General features: G+C 35.8%; 1 protein-coding gene across 4 annotated transcripts in view; it reads left to right on the top strand.

The window, feature by feature from the left end:
- Nucleotides 1–25,227, top strand: part of LOC149909287 (uncharacterized) — an 81,084-nt gene that overhangs the window by 35,158 nt on the left and 20,699 nt on the right. For all 4 annotated transcript variants that reach the window (XM_090119029.1, XM_090119023.1, XM_090119008.1 and 1 more), the window contains exon 2: nucleotides 1,399–1,683. In XM_090119029.1, the coding sequence (XP_089975155.1) occupies nucleotides 1,538–1,683 (146 nt within the window). In that variant the 5' untranslated portion in view covers nucleotides 1,399–1,537. The remainder of the gene's footprint in view (nucleotides 1–1,398; nucleotides 1,684–25,227) is intronic.

Genomic DNA, 25,227 nt, shown 5'->3' on the forward strand with positions numbered 1-25,227 from the left:
TCTTTGCTAATTGACTAAAGTTTTAATAAGTTAGACTGAATATCTTTTAGAAATCGTAAATAAATGTCTGAATTTCTACAAACAGATACAATAGATTTAATTATACAAACGATTACGTTTTAAATATACTATTGAAGTATCAAGAGACTCGTAAATAAGTTCACGAAAAACTTTCGCCCTCACGGCTCATAGACTTTGGATTATGTTGTATCGAAAGTATTGGAAACAGCACTAAATAACTTTTATCGTAGGAGTTGTTTTTAATCGAGTTTCATTGATTACCAAGTGAGGAAATTGTTTGTAAATTGGTATTTTAAGACTTTTTTTCTTTGGTCACTTGTTTAATCGATCTTGTAAGACCAGTTTTTGAGGATGCCACGTGAAAAATGGTATTAATGTAAACATTGTATTAATGATCTATCATTGTTGATTAATGTTCTTTAGTTAGTTTTATTATGAAAAAAGAGAGCATTTGTGCCGAGCACACGTGTCAGAAGTGAGACATCTTTGGCAAGATTCAAAGATTACAAAATCGTCGCCTTATTCCATGACGTGACGGCATTGTCATGATGAAATTTTACTCTCAACGCGCCTAAAGAAGTTTTACTTCAAAAATAATGAAAAAAATAGGTATGTAGATTTAATATAAAAAATAAAATAAAAGGCTCATCAATCAAGGGTTCCTTCCATGTTAATCAAGTTTGCCAAAAGGATGTAATTACCGTCTGGGGAGAGTAGAATCTGTTGTAATTGCGGTGATTACTCGCGATTGGGATCGGCCTTCGCGTGCTCCCCGAGCGGGCAGGTTGCGCAAGCTCAGCATTGACTTACGTTTGGTTTTAGGGCTGCGCGTCAAAGGTTTTGGAGCGTATCGCATTGTAAGGGCTGTGCGTAATAGTTTTAGGGTGTTGCTTTTGGAAGTTATTTTAGTTTCGTTGTTTAAGTTATGCTTAGGTATATTTAAAATATGTATATCCTGCCTTGTGACGTCTCACATTGTTAAAGATCTCATTTGTTTAATTATTTACGCCATTAGTAGAAATATTACTCATAAGTCAAGAATATACTGCTACTGTGGTTGAACGTAATTGTTGAACTGTATGATCATGTATCATTACTTTGTTATTTCGAGTTCTCGAAAGAAATCTCGTGCAGATAAATAAAGGATAAGATATTATAGACCAATATCAATTACTTACATCAATTAACTTAATCGTATTGATCGATATCCCTATAGCAAATGTCAATCAAACACAATATTTCCTGATCCATAGCTCTTAACAACCAAAATACTCGTAACACACACAATATTATAACATTCTCTATACATTATCCTCTAGGTCAGGCTATTTACCATAATTTATTCGCTTTTATCTAACTACCCTCATTTTTTTACAGGTCAAACATCAGCCGTCATGCTGATCCGCGGTGAGCAGCCAGCTACGCCGTGTGTCGTGCGCGTGTGTGTGTGAAGTGTGTTAGTGTCGGTGTACGTGTTAGTGCGGTGACGTGGTCATACCCACCGGATGGTGGCAGCATGGCGTTCATAATGAAGAAGAAGCGCTACAAGTTCGGCGTGCAAGTGTGCCTCGAGGAGCTGACCGAGGTGCCGTTTGTGGCAGCGGTGCTGTTCGCGAAGGTCCGGCTGCAGGACGGTGGAAACTTTCAGGATCATTCGAGCAGGTTGGTGTTTAATATTTTCGGTAGTGGTCTATGAATGGATGATCGATGTGTGATAATGTTGAGGTGTAATTTTACAGAGGAATATTGCGTTTAAATAATACAAGTTAATCACTGCATTATGATCATTTAATATGGTCCGGGAGCCAGCAGCAGATTTTATGACCAAGTTCCTCTCAAGCGGTAATTAGTAAAATGCATCAAAGTATAGTATTATGAAGCCTCGTGAACGTCAGCTGGAGCTCGGTTGGGGGGAAGAGCGGTTGTAGCCTCCCGTATCAGCTGACGGTTTTTCCACCAAGATACAGCCAGCTGACATATATATTTATCCACAGTTACATATAAGGTATCATCAGGTAAATTTTTGTTTGAGAGGAAATAACGGAAAATAATTTTTTCTTTAAATTTAACTTTCATGTTCGAGACATATGACGTATAATACACCATGTTGTAACCAGCTGACTATTTTTTTTCGTTGAGATATTGGGTTAGCTACAATTTGACAAATTTTTAGCTGAGAGGAAATGAATGAATGAATGTATTTTTTTTTCCTATGTGCGTGGGAGGCACCCCCCCAACCGAGCGCCAGCTGACGTTCACGAGGCTTTATAATACTATACTCTCATGCGTCTGACGAATTATCTCTTGAGAGGAAATAGTTAACCAAATTTGCACCTGGCTCCCTAACCAATAGGGATGATGTCAGTTTATTCTACTAATTTAGTTAATTCCTATTCGTCGATTGATAGTTTCGTTGAAATCATATGCATCTAATTTATTATCGGAAATGTGTGCCTTGCTGTAGTTTTTGTAATGTGTTTAACGTCAAGCAGGTGATAATTTAGCTTGAGCCTCACTCAGGGTTTATCTGCAACACGTTGACGTCATTGTACTGATTGTGTGTGCACTCTAAACTAATATTATTTAAAGAGGAATGCTTTTTGTTTCATTGTTAAGATTTTATCTAAAAAATTACTAGATTCGTTTTGAAATACCATTAGTTAGGTACATCTTTAGAGAGTATCAGTGTGAGTGTGTGAGTGACCAATCCAGGCAAGCGAGTGGTAGTGTGTGCGATAGCGATAAAACTGAGCGATATTAAATTTAAATTTATGTTGCATATAATTTGCGTTAACCTTATTTGTTTATCAATATATGTTATGTATTTCGCTGTTATTGTGATATGAAATGCATTAATTTTACATTAACCATAACCTTAATTGTTATTATTAACTGTGTGTCGGATAAAATTGCGAAACGGTTAACAACTATGTAATGCTTTGAAGCATTTATGAATATGTATTGAGAAGTGTTTCCCAATATTGCGATAGATTTGTTCGTCCCAAATCAAGTGTCAGAAATAGCTTCTTTTATATTGCTCCGGCTCAAAGAAATAGTATGACTTCGCAATCCGCTCGCACAGAGATCTTTATTCGCTTTTATCTTAATCTTGTCAAAGCATTCACGTACGCAGGCTCGGCTAAATCCCCGGCTAGTCGAGCGAGACACGTAATCGCTTTGTGTTTGTGTTGTGGAGGTAGCGGTAGCGATAATATGAAAACAGTTTGGAAAATCCAAAAGTGCACGCCTCATAATTTTTTTTTAATAATTATTTATTAATTATTATTTTTGTTTATTTAATAACAATTAAACCACATCGAATCAGACCCTGAAAAATGAAAGGGTTCTATTCCTGAGCATACTCAAGCGTAAGAGAAAAAAAAAGACTCGATTAGTAAAGTATTTCGGTCGCTATCGTGTTAACAAGAAAATCCTCCGCACATACAGACACACGGACGTCCAAGACAGAACTTTTTTAAACTGTTTTTTAACTAGTTTAAATAACAAAAATGACATCAAAAATATCATGAATGTTAAAAATAGTGTTTTTTCTTAATATGTGTGTGTATGTATTATCTTACAAGTGCAATGTATGATACATAAAGACATTTTAAGTTTGAAAAATCAGATGTTTTGCGCGAAGTGACAGTAGTACCCACCTCAACGCTTCGCTTATGAGGCGTGCAATTAGCTACTTTTAGTAAAGTAAAGCTACGAAGAAGATCACTTGAACTTATAGAAAACGCTGGCTCCTTTGATGAAGTCAGATGACTTGGCCGGAAATGGTTAAAGCTGTAAGAAAGTCTGACTTATGATAGAAGACTTTCCTGCTAAGGATCAGATTAAAATTTCATACGAAAAATATGAAGTTAATATATCGAAGAATATGTTTAATGATATTTTCAAGGAGAAATAAAATCTTTTGGCATCGTAATTTTTCAAATAATTATGCACTTTATGATGTGTCAACCAGCAACCGCTGTCGCTTCCGCCTGTCAACCGCTGCAGCCACCAAACAGACTAAGGAATTACATTCCTCTCTCTGGCAGGCGATCTCGCGCAGCATCCCATCGAGATAAGCCATGATGTACGCATGCAATAGTCTATTAAGTTTTGGCTTAGCGTAGTGCTAGCGCGTGACGTGGCGTCATATGTTTTGATATTTGGCGGAGGACCGGTTGGCATAATATTTTGCCGTTATCAAAGCTAATTAGTCTTAACTCTTAAGTAGGTAATATTGTGACAAGGTATACTAGTTTCATATGCAAAAATTAAAAAATCAAGCTCAGTTTAGAGGAAACCACAGAGTAAGTCGTCAGTGTTATCCTGTTGTTCCAAAGATCAGTACATGAAAACAACCGGCTGATCAGTGTACAGCACGGAAGTTATCACCGATCTAGACTATTGTATAAGACTGAACCGGGTGTGGGGAGCTACGGTTATCTATTGTGGCTCGCAATGTCGCGTCTACGATAAGTGACTAAACGGGTGTGCCGCCGGGTTCCGTGCGGTGATCGCTTCCTGGTGGTGGTTATTGTTGGCTATCTGTGTTGAGATGTTTGGTTAGTTTTGGTATAGAAGGTCTGGATAGATGGTAGTTTTCATTTGTCTGAGGTGGTTTGTCACATTGATTTTATAAGAAAACAGATGATGAACATTTTTTTGCCTTATTCATGTTGATATACAAATAAAAAAGCGAATTGTAATTTTAATAATGAATTTGAAAAAAGCACTGTCTTCGTAGTTTCGTACTGTTCAAGAAAGAAACGCAAACAACAGAACATACTTTATTATATTTGTCAGTTAGTACCTTTTATGTGTACACAAACAGTAAATACATGCTAATTTGGTTAAGTATTTCATGAATTATAATAACTTTAAACACAATTGCATATTGTTATTTAAATAAAATTTATTAACAGCTCTACAATCTACAATAATTTTGGTTGCATCTTTAACACAACATCCCAAAAAAATGTAAAGTGTTTCCGACAATATATTTAGAATAATAAAATAAATAATTGATGAGTTACGTGTGTATGATGCATCTGACGATCGGTGACGCGCGTTAAAAGCGAAACGTCGGGCGGGTGAAGGTCGCGCCTTGGTGTGCTGCCAAGTGCACTAATTACTCCAAATTATTTATATCTGCACTTCAGTTCCGCCTCCTTGCTGTGTGTGTGTTTGTGTGCACACATGCAAGGAAAGACTCGATTGATTTGTTTGGGATGTTATCGCGCTGTCACGTTTCTGGCGCGAGCGCTATTTATCTTGTCTAGCATTAGCTTTAGAAGTTTTGAATATGCATGCAGGGTAAAACCAATTCGTCTGGATTTGTGGACGTTGAGAGGTCTCAATAATATTTGCATAAGTTCCCAGTACGATCTTCGGCCGTACGTTTTATCGACTCAAATTAAAATGCCTCACTGAAAATTTATGAAATCCAAAAGAAACTTCGAGGGAGCTATTAGGACAAGATTAGTTTAATGTTATCTATAAAAACGGACGTTTATTAAAAACGAGTATTAAAAAAACATTTAAGCAAAGTTATAAAGAGGATAAGTAAACGGGCATCTGAATTTAAAAATATGAAACTAGGTAAAAAAAAATATACTTTCAGCACTCGGACCAAAATTAGGACGCACTCTTCAATTAATTGGAGTAAACTGGAGCGGATTATGCGGCACGTATGTGAGGATTTTATAGTGATATTTCAATTTTTTTAATCCGGCTCGATAGGCAATTTATTCGGCCCAGCAGTATTGCAATTGTGTTACTGGTTTTGTAAAAATATGAAGCTTTCTTTTTGTGGGAGAATCTTAGAGCGGGATTGTTAAATTCAGACAACCTCTACTTTTTAAGTAATACTGCTAAACGAAGATTAATAATTGTTTTAACTTATGTATTTTGGTGTACGTTTTCAAAACCATATTTTGTACGTTTGCTCGTAAAATTTTGTTGTTCAATTTGTCCTCCCACGGTGCAATTGTTTCCAATTCTGCTTTCAATCCGGTCACGTAAGGGTTTGCAATGGTATTATTGGAAGCGTAATCTCAGTCTGAATTTTTGTACCTGTACTATTTTTGTATCTGAAACTATTGTAGGTATTTAAAAAATACGTTCATTTTAATGCTATTCCATATTTGGTTATTTTAAGGATGCGCATATGGTCCACCGCTCGATCCAAAAATGGCGAATTAAATCGAATCCGAAGATAGTCAATTTCAAGATGTTCGATTTTAAAAGCAATTGATGTTACTTTTTAAATAAATTCAAAGGGAAAAAGTATAAAATGTACTGATAGCAACTGTACTAATACACGAATAGAAATAATATAAAAGACAAATATAATTTCGACTCTTGGCGCAGTAAATAGACTCGATATTTTTGCGATCACAAGCCGTTTCATCCGATATTTCCTACGAGAAATTGACGCAAACAAACAACAAAGATGATTGTGGAGAATCTGTATGGATGTACAGACAAAAACAATATTGTTTGCCATCGTTCGCGGAAGTGAAGGTCGTATTGTCGTCAATCCATTGTTTAGTCTATAGTGTATAGTCTAGCTATTCTTGTTCTCCGAATGTGATGTGTCTGTATCTAGGTATTGGAAGATGAGCTAGAACGCTAAAGCTATAAGACGAGATAGGTGTATAATAAATGGGCGGAGAATGAAAAAATGCAAATTGGAAAAATGTTTTGGATAGCTTTAAAAAAAATTTAGTATATGTATGTGACGCGTCAGAAACTAAAGGGACAATTTTATTTAAGTGTGTGTGTGTTTTTTTATTTGCATGTGACTCGTAAGAGACGGTCAGGTTAATGCCAAATCATATAATAAGTGTGCACCTGGCTATCCCAATGTCCCAGTGTGTTCTCTTCTCCATATAGTTACATTGTCTTTTTATGTTCCTCTTGTCATCAACTATTGTTTTACACGTAGTAAACTAGAGTGAAAGCGTCACACAGCGCATTAAAGCGCATCCTCTAGGCGCATGGACTTCCCGTTCCGAACGTAACTCGCATGGATAGGGCGATGCAATGGGAAGTGAGCAGTTAGCGCCCCTGCACGGAATGCGGAGACGAGCTAGGGCTGCCTGGTCTAATGGTAACCATGGTTTTAAAGCCAGGGTTGCCTGGTCAAATCGTTGCATGGTTATGTAAGGCACGTGATGGTGGTCGTTGAAAGATTCAGTAGGGTCCAAGAAATTGATGATATTGATTACCCTTTCATTTTCCTTTTGCCTGTTACATATAGCAGAATGACCTTGATAGATCGAAATGCCTAAGGTTACAATTCTGTATGGGACCAATATCGATATCGCAAATTACAAGCATCAGGATAACAACAAAAACAAGTTAAAGAAGCTTTGACATGGAACACAACTAAATCATTTAATTAAAAACTACATAAAATATCTTATATATAAAATTCTCGTGTCACAATGTTAGTCTGCATACTCCTCCGAAACGGGTGGACTGATTCTCATGAAATTTTCTGTGCATATCGGGTAAGTCTGAGAATCGGCCAACATCTATTTTTCATATGTACCACGGGCGAAGCCGGGGCGGACCGCTAGTAAAACAATAAATATTTATAAACAACTTTTCCATGCAACACTCAAGTCGATAACCTTTTCACCTTATTAATAAATCGGTTCAAATTATGCACTTTGTTAATATGTTTGTTTATTAAGAGGTAAATAATATTACATAATATTTACCTCGTATCAGCATTGTGTGTAAAACACATTTAATTGAAAACGGATCGGTTCCATTATAAATTAATTAATTAGGTATAGTAAATGACGTAACGGTGACGGCATATGCTCTAATGATACAAGAGTATTATTATAAAGTCCATTGTAACCGACTTCAGAGAAGGCAATTATCAATTTGTGTGGGTAAAATCTATACTTATTATTATAAACATAAAGCAGAAGAGTTTGTTTGAATGTTTGAATGCGCTAATCTCAGGAACTTGACTGGTCCGATTTGAAAAAATTTTACGGTGTTAGTCCACTTATCGAGAACGGCTAAAGGCTTATGCAGACCAACATGAGCGGAGCTACGCGGGTGAATCTACGGGGCGTAGCTAGTAAGAAATATACGCGTTAAGGATTTTTATAATTATCTCTTTTTACGAGCGGAGTTGATTCCAATCAAAATTGTATCCCCCTCTTGAAAAATCTATCAATTTGTTGAGTAAATTTTAAAATGAGTTGATGTGTACTTACTTACAAAACATATAATTATTTACAAAAAGAATTCATAACAAAAGTCCGCTAATGTGCTATTTCAAGCGCCCGAAACGGTTGTTTTACAGTTGAAAATAGATTTATTTCTACTTTAATATTGACAAAACAAACACGTCTTTAAATATATCTGTGGTAAAGTACCTATTTAATCTTATATATCGCAAAATGTGTTGGTAAGCGCATAACTCGAGAACGGCTGAACCGATTTCGATAATTCTTTTTTTATTATATTCCTTGAAGTACGAGGATGGTTCTTATGTAGAGAAAACGTAAACATGTACCACGGGCGAAGCCGGGGTGGACCGCTAGTTTATATATAAAAACGTGTAAAAAACACAATAGCAGTCGATCTCTAGATCCCATTGTGAGATTCAATCGAATCAGGGAAACGTTAATTGTCTTCCGCCATTTGATACTGTATTGTAATGCTTAGCTTGGAAGTAGTTGTGTAGGTACTTGCTTCTTTAGGTTTATCTGTTTTATGTTTGATTTTCTAATACGTGTGTGTATTGCGTTTATATTAGGTACTGTTTGATTCAAACTTAATGAGCAATGGCGGGTCGGAAGTTAGGTGCAAGTGCGAGTGCGCACAGATAACGTCCCGCTAATACCTAAAATTGTTTTCTGCGCATCGGATCGTACGATGTTCCGAAGTCCGAACCGCCATTAAGATTGAATCGTACTATACCTACCGTTTTTGTTTCGAAGGATGTGTTTTTTTCATCCTATTTTGGTTATTATCTTTAATAACTGACTGTCGTTTTGTTATCTTTAATAATTATTATGGGTTTATAACTTATTCTCCTACTCTGAGGGAGATTTATTCATGAATTTTCTTTTTTTCTATATAAACGAAACACTAAATTGTCCGTGTCAATAATAAACGGTAATATACGGTGCACTGTTAAATTTTGATAGAAAATATTTACTCTATAATTAAAACTACAGAAATGTTGATCTAACACCGCCAGTAAAGTATCCATAACTCGCGCATCTCTTCAGCTTTCACACTGGTTCCAGGAACGTCTATTGTACAATTGAATGAAGCGTGTAAAAACGCCAATGAGCATTTCCCACGCATACGTAACGTAGTGTGATTTTACTGAGATGGGAAGTTTGGTGAGATGCTTCCATGTAAGGCGATCGGATTCTTTGGATATGGAATACTAGCTGTTCCACGCGGTTTCACCCGCATTGCTCCATTCCTGTTGGTCATAGCGTGATGATATATAGCCTATAGCCTTCCTCAATAAATGGGCTATCCAACACCGAAAGAATTTTTCAAATCGGACCAGTAGATCCTGAGATTAGCGCGTTCAAACAGACAAACAAACTCTTCAGCTTTATAATATTAGTATAGATGTAGTAATTGTAATATGGATGATGTATCACTGAGCAGTAGCGGATCTATGGTTAAAGATTTCGACTTCAGAAAAATCGAGAGTTCGAAATTGTTGATGGAATAAGTATTAATGCGCAATAATTAAAAAGGATATAAATTTATTACTTTGTACAACAGTAGTTAATATGATTAATCACAACTTTTTTATCTCTTCAAATAAATTAAGGATATCCTTTTTAAATCATAGAACTATGCCTGATATCGGGAGCCAGAAACCTAAACTATACAAACAATGCGACAAAGGATTCCTGTCAACTTGTGAAGACTTTTTACCTAATGCACACCCCGGACACTCCATACAAAATGATCGTTTTGACAGTCACACTGTAGAGACTGCAAATGTGTGTGTTAACGCTTTATGGTTGGCACATTTGTGACTAGCGTAAAAAAATATTCGCGTTTTTCTGATGAAATACATCCGTAAACAGCAGAATATCTAACCATTTTCTACGAAAAACGATAATCACAAATCCAAAATAATAAAATTACTTTAAGTCAATTTGATTAATGTTGTCAATCTTCGTTGCGTATCGTCCTTGCAGAAAAATATGGCCCATTTTATGTCTGATCGCGCGGGGGTGAGGTAAGTTTAATTTTGGCGGGAGGCGGAGAGTGTCCGTTCTGTAGCGTTTAGCTACTATTATGTATTCTGTGCCTAATGATTGAATAAAAATATATAAATTTTTGAAAGCTAAAAATAAATTATTAAAATGAACTAACTATTACAATACAATAATTAATTAGTTTTATGCATAAAAACGATAGCAGCAGCTTTCGTGACAATTATATCGACAAATCGCGTGATTCAGCGCCACTTCCGATGCACATAATTATAATTATTCACCCATCGCACATTATATTCCAATGATTTCTGTATTTAAATACAGATTTGACAAAGGGTTTTAAATGTAAGACCCCTCGTAGATACAAGATCGTTGTTTGGATCGAGAAGAATCTAATGTATGAATCCAGATTTAAAAATGTATGTGAGTGAATTGTTTCAAGTAGCTCAACCGATTTAACGCTAATGAAGAAAGACACATTCAAAAATCAAGTGTTATAGGTACTGTGTTAATGTAAGAAGGAAATTAATATCTACCCCATGCCGAAACTGTAAGTCGTTATCTAGCGCATACAGCAATTTTGTAGCAATTTTTCAGACTTTTGTGCCATTAACGAAACGTTTAAAAGTTTAATAAATTGGCGCTCTATTTTAAAATTTACTCATTTGTTACAGGACTTTCGACCAGCATTTTGTAGTCTATAATTTAGTCGTTAACATAATCGAGTGAACTAGAAAGGGTGACGGTAGAAATCAAATGTGATAGCCGCTCACGGTTCACTAGTCAAGTACTAAGTTACGGGCTGTGTGAAAGTGCCTAGCGTGTACTTGGGGTGAACGGGATTGTATCAAATATCAGCTCTTAAAGTGAGAAGTTAGTCAGTACTTGATGTTAAAGGGTAAGGAAGTTTGGGAACGGACAACACGCAGAAACGTTGGTAAACAATATGCAAGAGATGCCGTTCAATATCTACTCCTTGCTTTTAGGCTAGAAAGATTACATGGTCCTTTCTCTTGGGCGTATTTATAGACTGTAACTCATTTCGCAAATTTCCGGTTGATCATAGAGAAATGTTTTGTTCGCACATTAAGGAAATTTACCGCGTTCTTATTGAATAGAAAAGCTCGCGATCTTACGGGGCGATCTGCCTGCACTTTCTTCGTTCACACACACAGTTAATAGATATTTGTTATGTGTATTATGCACACCGTACGCTACCGCGAGGCGAGCACGCGAACGTCATTAGTGCATTAATTATATCAATTTGCCGCATTGAGTAAGAGCCGGACGCGTTCGCGCCAAAAGTGAAATTTTTACACTCGCGTCGTATTGTTCGACCATGTGCTGTTATGTAATGTGAACGGGATACCTGTGGCTGTGTGTGTACCCAACATACCATAGAAGTATGTTGGGAATAGATAGCCGTTAAAAGGTCCGAGACTATGAACTTCTATCTATACCTAAGGAGAAAGAATGATATGAAAGAGTGAGTCGGATACGTAGGTCATTAGATATAATTGGCGATATCAAAAGGAAAGATCATTAAAATTGTTAAATAAATGAAGAACAAAAGAACTTAGATATGATGTAACATGAAAAGCAAGGAAAACATTAGGTAGGTAGTTACCATAGTGCTTCTCAAAGGCATAAATTTAGATGGTGGAGGCTTGGCTAGACGGTTTGTTAAACCTAATCGTTTATTTATTAAGATTGTTTAGATACGTACCTTGTGTGTGTGCAAGTTTAATAGAAATCTCTATACGTTCTATGTGTGTGCGTGAATCATGCGCAGCGACGCGTTGCGATCTTACTTTCTTCATTAAGATGGATGGTTTCGGCTTCCGTCATTAGATATACTGTGAGACTGAGAAATAGATACGGTTTTATTATTTAATTTGTCAGGATTTTCGTTTTACGTGTATACTGCGCGTACAATAAGCAGATTTCGGCACTTCTATAATAGTTTATATTCATACAAAAGCGGAAATAGTATTTCCGATTTTGTTTATAGATGCGAAAGGTATCTCTTTACGTGTTTAAGAACATTAGGTATAATATATAAGCAGTTTTATCGTATCCTACTTTTGAACCCAGTCCAACCAGTAAAATCCTGCATATTACTATTTACATAAAAGTTACTACGACAAGCATATTGACCAGTCTGATCGTAGGCACTTGAAAAGTTGGTTTGTTTTTATCCCTATTATTATTCATTACTTGCTTATCAGCCAGTAATATGCAAATATACGAGTAACACAGTGGTGTGAACTGTGACTGCATTCTGCTGCAAGTCGATCAGTCCATCCGTGCATCCCCACGGACTGGTTATGCTAATCGGGAGCTTAAACTGATAACGTCGTATTGAGAGCTTTGAGAGAATTTTTTGAACTAAATGCATAATACATATTGTTTAAGAAATAAATACTGATCGTCTTTGTAGTTGAGTATAGTGTTTTCGAGTTGTTAAATTAGGAAATAATATAAGCTAGACGAGAATGTAGGATATTTTCTGATTGACAAATGAAAATTGAACTTTGCGAATTTCATCATGGCTTTGCAGCCTGATTTTGTTCCTAATGCAGTTAAAGAAGCAATACCATGTTATGTCAAAATTTCGATGGGCATATGGCATATGGACATAGTGACGCATTACCTCTCCCATTTTATAAGGAACACAATTTAAACAACATCACGGTAATTCTAGATATAAATTCACGTGTTTGATTTTACACACGACATGAACAAACAAACGGATCGACTAGAACACGTTAGAAGAAGATATACATTCAATCATCGCAACGTTTACGGAATGCTTGTCTATTTGTAGCCTCTGGCTGGCGTTAGCGAATTTGATGCTATCGCGTCACACATGCTAGATGGTGAGAAACGAGTGTTTGCGAGTGGTGTAGAGAGAAGTTGACCAGATGGCTCGTCATCCTGTCTGAAGTGATTTGTGTATGGTTTCGTTGTATGGGTATCGTATCTGATGAGTGATGTACGATTTTTTGCTGTAAACATCTGGAATAGTAGAGGCACAGGTATGTGGATGTTATTTTGAGTTACAAATTGGCGTGGTAAGAGATGAAAAAACAGGGTAGTGAATTGTTATTGCTAAGGCCTATGTTTTTTTTCTACTGAATCAAGTGTAGCAATAGTGGTAATGATAATTAAAAATTATGGCGTCGCGTCTGCTTCAGAGCATCATCGGACGATTTTAGTTCCCACTCTATGAACAAACGTACAGGATTACGTGAAATCCTATTTCAAAGCCATACAAAAATAGCGACCTACATGATCATATTTTTAACTGCCGTTTTCGAAAACAATATCGTTACAAAAAACAAAAGCACAACAATTTGGAGTCTCCACAAACGCTGCGGGCTGTAAAAAATGAAAGTGACCATAAGACAAAAAACTAGACTAGCCGAGGCGGTGGCGTGATGCGATCGCCTGACGCTTGGGCAACCAGCGCGGTCACCTGATGCCGCCGAGCATTGAGCAATGCTTAACGAGGGCTGAAGGAATATTTTGAAACTAAAGACGGATTTTAAACTCGATTTATTCATAACAGTATTCGGCGAACGTAGTCACTGGGAGACTTACTAAATTGATAATACTCGGGTAAACCAAACAAAAAATTCGGAATGTATTATAAGTGCTGAAGCTCTTAAAAGTGGTGAAGCTACGCCACACTTTTTAACCTACCTCGGAAAGAAGGAGGTTCTGTTTTTTGTCTGTTTTGGTTTTCTTTACATTTTTGTTACGTATAAAGGATTAAAAAGCATATACATACAAATAAATATTTGGAGATAACTTTAATCTTAATACTGTCTTAAAATATTTGAGTACAAATTTTAAGTCTAATGTTCTTTCATATTATGAAAGTAATATTTAACTAAACGATAACATTTTGGGCCAAATTTAAACAGGAATTTTAATGTATTTCTTATCGTTCACTTAAAATATGCGATTATAAGGTGCCGTAATGTTTGTGTACGTATACAATAGGCAGGTGTCATCACATAAATATTAAAAATATTTTGGGTTATGTAGTATATAGTTAAAAATGATGATCAAATTACATGGAATACAAATGTTGGCTTTTGGAACACGAATGTTTTAATTTAACAATTAAATTAGCATAGATAAAAATGTTTGTTCGCATTACTTTCCCCTAGAGGCAGGATCATATAAATTTTAACACTTCTGTACAATTAGTTATAGTATTTTATGTCATCGCTTATGGAAATTCTAACCAATTTAATAAATTAATTCCCGTTTATTCACCCAAAATTCTTACTATACCCTATCTACTGGGAGTGCCAGTCAAAATGTCCAGACAGGTTTAACATAGTTAATATGTATGTATGTACGTGCAATACGCAGCACGTTTCGTGCCTAATTGTCTATTTCCCCTGGGGCCTGCCCGGCCTGGATAGAGGGATTACTTCATATATAATTAGTATGTCAAGTTCGTTGGGACAAATGTATGCGAAATATATTTGTGTATGGACACTTTTAATTACATCAAATTCCCCCTTTGGGATAAGAAATGGATACATAACTATATCTCGGTTTTCTTTATCTTAGTATCTCATGTTCTGTGATATAATAGACATACTGTATATGTACTGTTTTAATAGCATTTACTGGGGATTAAATGCTGATCTTTGGCATATTATGATATATTATGTAGTTAGATATAAGTTACATATGTAATATTGACATAATTTAAAAGAGCAACTATGGAGTTTCTTGCCGATTCTTCTCCATAGATACTGCTTTCCGAATCGGTGGTAAATGTTAAAAATACTCATGTAATGACGATTCGAAAGTGCTACTAAATAGTAGTCTAATTGAATAAATGAATGTGTGAGTTTGATCCTTCCTATCGTTATTAGTCGGAGTCGTATAAGCTAGGCAGTTCTCGACTGATGCATATAACAGCTATAGTTATAATCTAGACGGTTTCTACGACCCTCAATACCCTCTTTTACGTACACCTAGTGGCAAATTTCTTATAACGATCATGGTGGAACTACAGTATACACTGAAGTAATCGTATCTTTAAATGTAATTAATATGCGTGGATTAAACTGAATGAATTTTACCAGAGGTTAATGACTCGAACGTCGTCGTTACATTGTTATCAACAAGATGTTCACGAAATTATGGCCTTTTATGGGAATAATCGGGACGATAACAATGTTTCCTGGTTGTGCTTGTCTTGGTGTAATTGTTATTGTATTTTTGTATGTGTGTGAGTGCATCTAAGTTCATACATCTTTGTACTGATGACCTCGTGAACTTTGTAGAGCCGTAAAATTTTATTTATTTATTTTTAATGTTGTTTTTGATTAAAATTAACTATGCGTCAAGTTTAACGAGGTATAATTTATGAATTCGTTAACTTAACTTTGACTAGTTAAGGCGACGTATATAATTACTAGATTTTTATATGGGTTTAACTTTAAACCATATTTTAACGATTGTTAAAACTGTTTCTTACTAAAATAAATTATTTCCGGTCTTTAAGAAATCATTCATCCTTAAAAATCGTATATTTATACGTAGATTAAGTAGAATTTACATAAAAAATAATATATGTGATTAGGAAAGGAATAGATGCTATAAGATAAATTATTATAGTAACGTTCCCGATACTGTCAAAACTAAACGTAAGGGCGCTTGTGCACTACAAGGAATTTTACTGTCCGGCATTCCGATTTTTTACGGTCCGGTATGGCACGCAATTAATCTAAATACTAGCTTGTGCACTATACGTAATTTTACTGTCCGACATTTTACTTTTCCCTATTCCGGATGGACGGTAGCTGGCAATTTGATTTGAAAAGTCAGTATTGTTATTTTTATATACATTGACCTATAATTATTATCTAAGTAAGTGTTGGTAAGTTAAAGTTCAAGTGGGAATAGATTTAGCTCCTCGTCACCGATTAAAATAAATAAGTGAAACACGCATTTCAAATCTCTTAAGGAACGTTACTTTTTATTATAACGAAGTAATATAATATTTCATCTTCTATATTAAAGTGAAACTTTTATTACATCGTCTCAAACTTTTTGGTCTGTGTAGCGCATGTCGCGTGTATCGCGGCTGCCGAGTAGGTATACCTACTCGGCAGCCGACCGTCACGCGACATGCGCTACACAAAGCAGTGTTCGGAACCGTTCGAACAGTTTCACTTTTACCGTGGTTTCATAAAACCACACAACATTTTTTTTTTACTCTTTTCTTGTAAAATGCAAAAACAATCATTTATGATAGCATTAGACCGCCAAACTTCCTTGAACTGTACCGCACTGATCCGAGTAAAGACGGACAGGTGCACAAGCCAATTCATCGGTTTTTTCATGCCAAACCGGACCGTAAAAAATCGGAATGCCGGACAGTAAAATTCCTTGTAGTGCACAAGCGCCCTAAGGGGGTTTTTTGAGTTTACGAGTCGCTGTAGGTATAATTGTTTTCGAGTGCCCACTTGCTTGGATTTTACTCTTTTTATTGCATATGCCAATTGAAAGCAAGCTCTTGTTTTACTTTCTTTTAGCTGGCAATGAGATTTGAGAAGTCGGTATTGTTATTTTATATACATTGACCAAGCATTGACCTATAATTATTATCTAAGTAAGTGTTGGTAAGTTAAAGTTCAAGTGGGAATAGCTTTAGATCCTCGTCACCGACAAAAATAAATAAGTGAAACACGCATTTTAAATCTCTTACGGAACTTTACTTTTTATTATAACGAAGTAATATAATATTTCACCTTCTATATTATTACTCGTTTCTTGTAAAATGCGAAAACAATCATTTATGATAGCATTATACCGCCATACTTCCTTGAACTGTACCGCACTGATCCGAGTAAAGACGGACAGGTGCACAAGCAATTCATCGGTTTTTTCATGCCACACCGGACCGTAAAAAATCGGAATGCCGGACAGTAAAATTCCTTGTAGTGCACAAGCGCCCTAAGTCTCGGCTAAAGAGATGCACCATTTCCGATTAAGCTCTTGATTTATGATAACCCAATGTGGTTGTGAGATCAAAAGCTGACTAATGGTGGCTCGATGAAGCGGGAGAGGGGACATATCCGTTTGTTGATGTTTGGTTGAATATTTTTGGTTATTTTAAATCTAAGATGTCGTAATTTTAAGAATTTATGTAGGAGAGATGTTAGGTCGCGGTTTGTCGTTTGTGGATTATGTTTGGAATCAGATGCTTTGCTGGATGATTCGTGTAGTTATTAGTATTAGGTAGTTCATTTCTTGGGTATGACTTGTACCCAAGAAATGACTAGTACTAAATGACTACCTGTACTTGACTAGTCAATTTAAAATTGATGTTGATGTAAACTTACTAATATTTAAAATTTTATGTGACTTACTTTGTCTGGTCGAGCAATTTTACCATGTTTATACCTTGTGTATGTACTATGTATAAACAAAATTAGTTTTATGAGCATTTCAATTCAATTTACCACGATGAATTACCAAAACACTTTTGGTCTCAAAATCAAATCTCAGTCGTCAAAATACAAACTACTTGGTCTCTCAAGTATACACATTTTTTGTCTACGTCAAAACTAACGAAGAAGGTCAAACTCGATATCGACACGATCGCAATCAACACGCGAAGGGTCACGTGGTTCCGTATCTCCATATAGCGTGTTAGGGTTCCGTTAGTGAATACTGAGTGACGGTGTAGATTCGTAACTTGATGACGCTTATAAGCGTGGTGTGAGGAAGGTTTGTTTAAGTTGGCATTGATGGTGCGGATGTTTATGTATCGTGTGTGTAGCATTTTTCTACATAAAAATCACAAAGAATACTGTTGTCATATCTGTCTAGCTGCTAGCATATAACATTTACTATTATCACCCGTTTTTTCTCCATATACCTAATACGAAATATTTTAGTTGAACATTAGAAATTAGAATAATTGTTTTTCATTCACAACGCCAGAAAATAATTTTGTTCATTTGTCTGCCAGTGGGCAAACAAGCTTAAAAACACTAAATTAATTAATCTATTTCACTATAAATATAATAACATACATCGGACATAAGTCATAACCCTTTTAAACTCAACAAACATAATTTATCACCATTAGCACACACCCCAACTAAAGTAAAGGCGTCGCTACATGATCCCAAAATGATTTGACGCGCAGTAAACGACAGCTTCCTGATAACAGGCGTGTTTGAATGTTTATCCGTCCTCTATTTCTATCGTTTAGGGGGGAACGGGACGGACGACTAGCTGTAACAAGGCTGTTGTATTTTTTTTGTATAAGACACTAAATCTTAATTCTTAATATTCTTAATACTATTATAAAGGCGAAAGTTTGTAAGGATGTATGGATGTATGGATGTATGGATGTATGGATGTATGGATGTTTGTTACTCTTTCACGTAAAAACTACTGAAACGATTACAATGAAATTTAGCACACATATAGAGGGTAACTTGGATTAACACATAGGATAGGTTTTATCCCGGAAATCCCACGGGAACGGGAACTATGCGGGTTTTCCTTTGAAAACGCGGGCGAAGCCGCGGGCGGAATCTAGTTGAATATAATTATGATTTTCTTCTGTTAAACGTGATTCATTAATAATTATGGTTGCATTTATTTTACGTTTTTTCATGATGCTATCAATAATAAAATGGAAAATTTGACTGGGACATGTAACTCGCTTCAGTTATTACAATCATTATTCATTACTTGAATTACTACATAATATTAATGTGTTATTTATTTCATATAGTAATTTCAGTTAGTTCACACTTAGTCCACAAAAGTAACACTTACTCATTAGAATTGCTTAGCGTACGTCATCAAGAGTCACTCGTCTACTTATTTTAAGTTAATATTTATAAGTTAAAACTTAAAATTCTAGCTTTTCTGCAATGATTGCAATTTGCAACTATGTACTAATAAATTAATCTGTATTGCTTAAACGATTGGCATTAAAAATTACATAAAGACGAATAAATCTAATATTTTAAAACACAATACATATGGGAAGTTTACACCCCACGATATATTATAAAGATAAAAGTCGTGTCGTTCGCGTGTGAACAGCCTAACGGCCCTAATCGCGTTTCGCAACAGACGTCGTAAACATTGGAACAGGTCCACAATTTGTAAACAAACAATACGCTATTTAGTATTTGTATTTAATGGTAAATGGACTGGTGCGTTTGGAAATGGGTTCGTTAATAGATGAGATTGTATATAGTCCGGGATACATCGCCCATTTTTGCAAGTGATTACTATCAAGCTAATTTTTCGTGAGTAGCTTTATTTTGATGAGATGCCCAATAATTTCATGTACAAAACTCTCGATTGTGGTAGCTACCAGAGGAAACAAGGATAAAATATTTTGATTTGATGGTTCTCAAATATTAATTACTAACTGAATGTTTTTTTTTTGTTCAATCTCAAGATAATTATCTAAATTATTCGAAAAAATATTTGTCCTACAAAATCTATGGTTTGATCAAAGAGTCCCCCTTTCCAATGTGTATCGATAACGAAGTCATCATAAATGATTACTAACCAGCTGATTTTTTTATTTTCACTTATTTAATACTTATATATAATTCAACAAACATATTGTCCTACAAATTGCGTAATAAATATTTGAGAACCGTCAAATCAAAAATTTTTATCCTTGTTACCTCTGTAAGCTACCACAATCGAGAGTTTCGTACATGAAATTATTGGGCATCTCATCAAAATAAAGCTACTCACGAAAAATTAGCTTGATAGTAATCACTTGCAAAAATGGGCGATGGATCCCGGACTAATATGGATTGTATACATTGTCAGAAATTAGTTTATCTTATATGCGCTCTGGAAGTACTGAATTATATATAGTTCTTACTTAGCGGGTAATATTAAGCCCTTACATGTACTTTGTATGTGTGTTTTGTCAATTTGGGTAGGACGGTGGATGACAAATATAGTCCTCATAGAATGCCTGTGCTAGTAAAAACGAAACAGTTTCTAAATAATCTTTAACATATGTTTAAAATATGATGAGTGTTTCGAGACATACAAACTTATAAACCGTAAGATTAATCCTCTACAGATGTTGATAGATAAGCAACGTAGAGGTAGTGCTCGCAAATAGGATCTAGGTCTCCTGGATTAGATTCCTAGAACAAATTATTGGCTCTATCCACGTGGAAACTCAGTAAAGCCTGTGGAATATACTTAATCTCTATTCCGTGAAACTTCAATATTACTGGAATCTGATGGATTAAACTTATATGCGTCTAAACATTCAAGGTATACGTGGGAAATATTGTATGTTGTAATCTCTTTCGCTCTCCAATTATGTGATATAAGATTATAATCTATTATAATCTATATATGTATATAAAACTCAAAGGTGACTGATATAGTGATCTATCAACGCACAGCCCAAACCACTGGACGTATCGGGCTGAAATTTGGCATGCAGGTCATAACGTAGGCGTCCCCTAAGAAAGGATTTTAGAAAATTCATCCCCTAAAGGGGTAAAATAGGGGATAAAAGTTTGTACGATGAAAATTTATCTTTTCCACGCAGGCGAAGCTGCGGGCAACAGCTAGTATGATATAAGATGATAATTATTAACTCAAACATCGATTAATAAAGTTCGAAAGCTGTTAACACCAAGTTAATTATAAAGTTATTACGATTTATGACAATGCGTGTTACTGAAGGCTGTGGAGGGCGGGAGTCCCCGCTGCCAGAAGTGAGGGGAGCGGGTCAGTGACCGGACCTCGCTCAACGAAATCAATTTGCAGACGCCATCATAAACAAGTAAATAAGAAAACTTGAGCCGACTCTATGCAAATGTTTCGCTCTGTGGGAACATTCGATTCTGTGTTGGTTTTTTTTGGTGTCATTGGAGAGGTATGCAACAAATGGTTGTGGCTTGTAAGGTCGTCTTACTAGTGATGTTATAAGACTTGAGATCGTAGGTTGGATAAAGATTAGTGCTTCTAATAGGTCACATATCATCCTATATAAAACTTATATAGGTATTACGATTGAGATGTCAAGATGTAAGGATGACACTCACGTGACGCTACTAAATTGGTGTGGCGCTTATCAAACCGGTTATAAGTGGTCTTAAAGATGCTATAGACAGGCCTTAAATTGAGTTCTGGAACAACAATTAAACCAGTTTATCCAAGTTCAAGAACTGCGAATTCATTACTTATAAGCGACTCGATTATTTTGCGTCAGATTTTAATGAGAGCAATTTAGTACGACTACTGAATTCAATCCTTTCGGATACAATTAGAATTTGAAAATTTCTAGAAATGCCAATTTCAATTAGAAGCTCTCATTACGTAGGCTTTTAAATTGCCCATAGGCATACACGTGACAGATCGACTAGATTCTCCACGTTTCTGTCTAGGTTCTCTTCCCTGCGCCGTTAATCCAATAAAGGGGAGACTAATGCTATTATGATTTCGTCCCCTTGTCTCCTCATTACCTCACTTAAGTTTTAAGTACTTACAAGATAATGCAGTTCTCGGTTCGTTTGGCTAGTCGCTGACTTCTTTATGTAATCTCTTAATATTACTTCTTAGGGTTGAACCATTCCGGAAACCAGGAAAATAGTCAAATTTTCACTGAGAACGGGACCTACATTGCAATTGTTGGTCTTATGGAGACACAAGAATTCATATTACATATTCCATACATATTCTAGGTCAAAACAAACCAATTATCTTAAATTCTAGAGAATCTGACACAAACATATACGGAACTTGAATTCTTATACAGCCATAAATAATAACAGATAGAAGCAGTATTGGAACGTGTTCAAAATCAATGTTCAATTGGCAAAAACATACACCAAAGATGGTATGAATTCGCGAAGCATACATTTTTTGCTCCATTTATAGTATACTTTGCGATATTAAAATTTTCAAGTAATAGTTCTCGATTAACGTAATTGAAATACTTTATTAATTAAAACTTGTCAACGGCAGGTGGCGCGAGGCTCTGAGAAACTTAATGGCAGGTGTAAAAACTCACGAAGTCATAACCGTTAGATGTATAAGTTTAAAGGTATAAGAAGTTTTTCTATTTATAAACAAAGATGTTTTAATGTGTGCTATTTGTGCACACATTAAAAGTCGAATACTTACTAAAGCCTGCAACAATGTAAGATTTCTTAACTATTTTTTATTATTATAATCATCCTATTGCATAGTACACACGCGTGTTAGCAACCCAGGTTAGGTACAACAGAATAATACACCGTTACAATCACAATTTGGTACATGGTAGTCATTCTTCAACTAACTAGCCATCTGGCAAAACAGGCCCAGGTACCTATAAACATTCGCATCCTATCCACTTGAAGGTCTCGATCACCCAAAGCTCAATTAGCATCACCAGTAGTGGCTCGAGAACGCGGAAGTTCAGGCTCCGACTCGACCTTGCGATTTCTTGGCACGTGCTCTGATAATTCTTATCAATGGTGCTGCGTAATATGGGTAGGCTGTTTTTGCTTTTACGCGTGTGGTAGATTTTCTGTTATGGATGGGCTGTTGTTATCAGCATTATATAATTGTTTGCATAAGTGCTTGAATGGAGCAAGATTTTTTTTTATTTACAGGGTTTTTGCTAGGTATAGGTACCTATTGCTTGTTTTCCACTCTTGTTTTTGCGGTATATCTTTACTTCATTATTAACAACGACAAAGTTGATAATGGGCAACGGCGATACAGCCTTTTTTTCTTCGATCCGATAGAGATGATACCAGTTTTTGAAACTAGTATTTATTGCGTGCTAGCTTACAACACAATACAAATCATATTTTAATCGTGATGTGATACTATTACATGTTATGTAGTTTAAAAACAATTGGTACCCACAGTGTTCTATGCGAAACTATTAATAACCTTAACACCAGGTTGAAAAATCGTGTAAATCATAATAAATTGACTGCCGTCTCGCAGGGGTCACGCCAGTTGACTTTGCTCAAATTCGTCGCTCGCCCACTCGCTATACTTTAGTAATGAGTCGTCTTCAGCGACGAAAATATACTAATGATAGTTTTTGCATGTTATTTGGATATACGAAATTAGGTAGGATGGATTTGACTATATTTTCAAGACCGTACTCTGTTTTTAGAATTAACACTGAAAGGACCTCGTGAAGCCTTGTTACTCTATGATTACTTGGAAAAGCTCTATGATGGTATTACCTGAGGTATTACATTAATACGCTGAGTATTCTACGTTCATATTCCAAACAGTATTAGCTGTTGCAATTTCCGAATTTTAAATTCCTACAGTATGTTCAGCTAATGATTAGGTAGCAAACATTCAAACATAATTACAAGCCGTTGCTGCGTATTTCCAAACTATACATAGCCAGAACGCAACCATAGGAAACTGCTCATGTATACTTTGTAATGCTGTTTTTAAGTTTGTTATTACAATATATACACGAATTTTGCGTACTGATCGTGTATACTTTGTAACGCGGATGCTTACTTCTACGTTCCAAACTATACACGATCAGTACGCAAAATATGTATAACTAAATATAGCTACTACACCACTTACGCTTGAGCGAAATAATAAATATATAGGCAATCAAAGACTTGTACAGCTATATCTATCTACTTTTATTCTTCTCGATTGATTCAGTAAAATATGGAATAATATTAATATTATTAGGTAACTAAGCTTAGAAAAATAAATAGGTAACAGATGTTACCTATGGGTTAGGTTAGGTTCGTGTTTTTTTTTTAACTACACAAAAATAGGAGCCCCACGAAGCGGGGCTCCGTCGCCTCGCAAACGTCTTCTTCTGGACTTACCTATTAGATTCTTACATTTTAGCACTATTGTCAATTGTAAGTCGTGCAGTATAGTCGGGAACGAAGACACAAGCATCCTCGATACAAAAAATATACGATCAGTTCGCAACATTATATTATACACAATACACATGCATTTTAATAATAGATTTCAAAACAGCAATACAATAATATAAACGCGAGCAATGGAAAGACGCCGCGCTTGCTCCGAAACATACACGATTAGTCCGCATGCGTACTGGTGCTGTATGTTTTGGAGCGCTATTCTTACTTACTTCACTACAAAGTATACGCGCGTATTTGCGTACTACTGTTGTATAGATTGGAAGAACTTTGTAAAAAAGTTATTTCCAATTTATACGTGATTAGTTTCACATCGTTGCGTACTGGCCTTGTATAGTTTGGAAAGACGCGCCGTTGCTATTTCCTATTTAAGTATATTCGTAGGTATGCGTCACGATCACTTCCTAAATTGGACGTTTTCGATAAGCGCGGGAACACGAACAATTAGTTTTATTTGAATTATAACGAGAACATTCCGCGGCTCAAACGGTTCGTCCTTGCGTTGAATTTAGACGGTGGCGCGTGCAATGCATTGATGAATTTATTTAGTGTTAATTTGTCGAATGGTATAATTTCTTTATTGCGTTAAAAATAAAACATGAAAGGCAAACAACAACATTGAAACATTTGCAAAAGGTGACTTTATCGTTAGGTAACGATCTCTAGAAGACTGTGATGGTCGTTTTGTATTATCTCATTCAAATACATCACAATTTGAATTGCGAATTCATTTCACACCAAATCCATCAATCAAATGGTTTCCGAAGCAGATGGACAGAGTTTAATATAAATTTTCGTTTGCACGTCTCTTTTCCTCCCTGCATCCAAATAAGGTAGGCAGTAGATAAAAAGTGTATTATTGAAGTCTTACCTCCCTCTTACGTCAGGATAGCCAGAACATCACAAAGCTCTTATACACTTGCAAGAAAACCCTTATAACAATCAGGTGCGAAAGCGCACGGGAATCCCCAATGCAGTGACGGCATCTCGTGATCTCAGCGAGCGGTGACTGCATGCTACGTCAGCAACACGCTCAGCGCTGGCGTTAGCGT

This window comes from Colias eurytheme, chromosome 3 (assembly GCF_061535395.1).
Source record: "Colias eurytheme isolate Ceu_HAF_F1 chromosome 3, ilColEury1 Martin Lab GWU primary, whole genome shotgun sequence".
Classification (NCBI taxonomy): domain Eukaryota; kingdom Metazoa; phylum Arthropoda; class Insecta; order Lepidoptera; family Pieridae; genus Colias; species Colias eurytheme.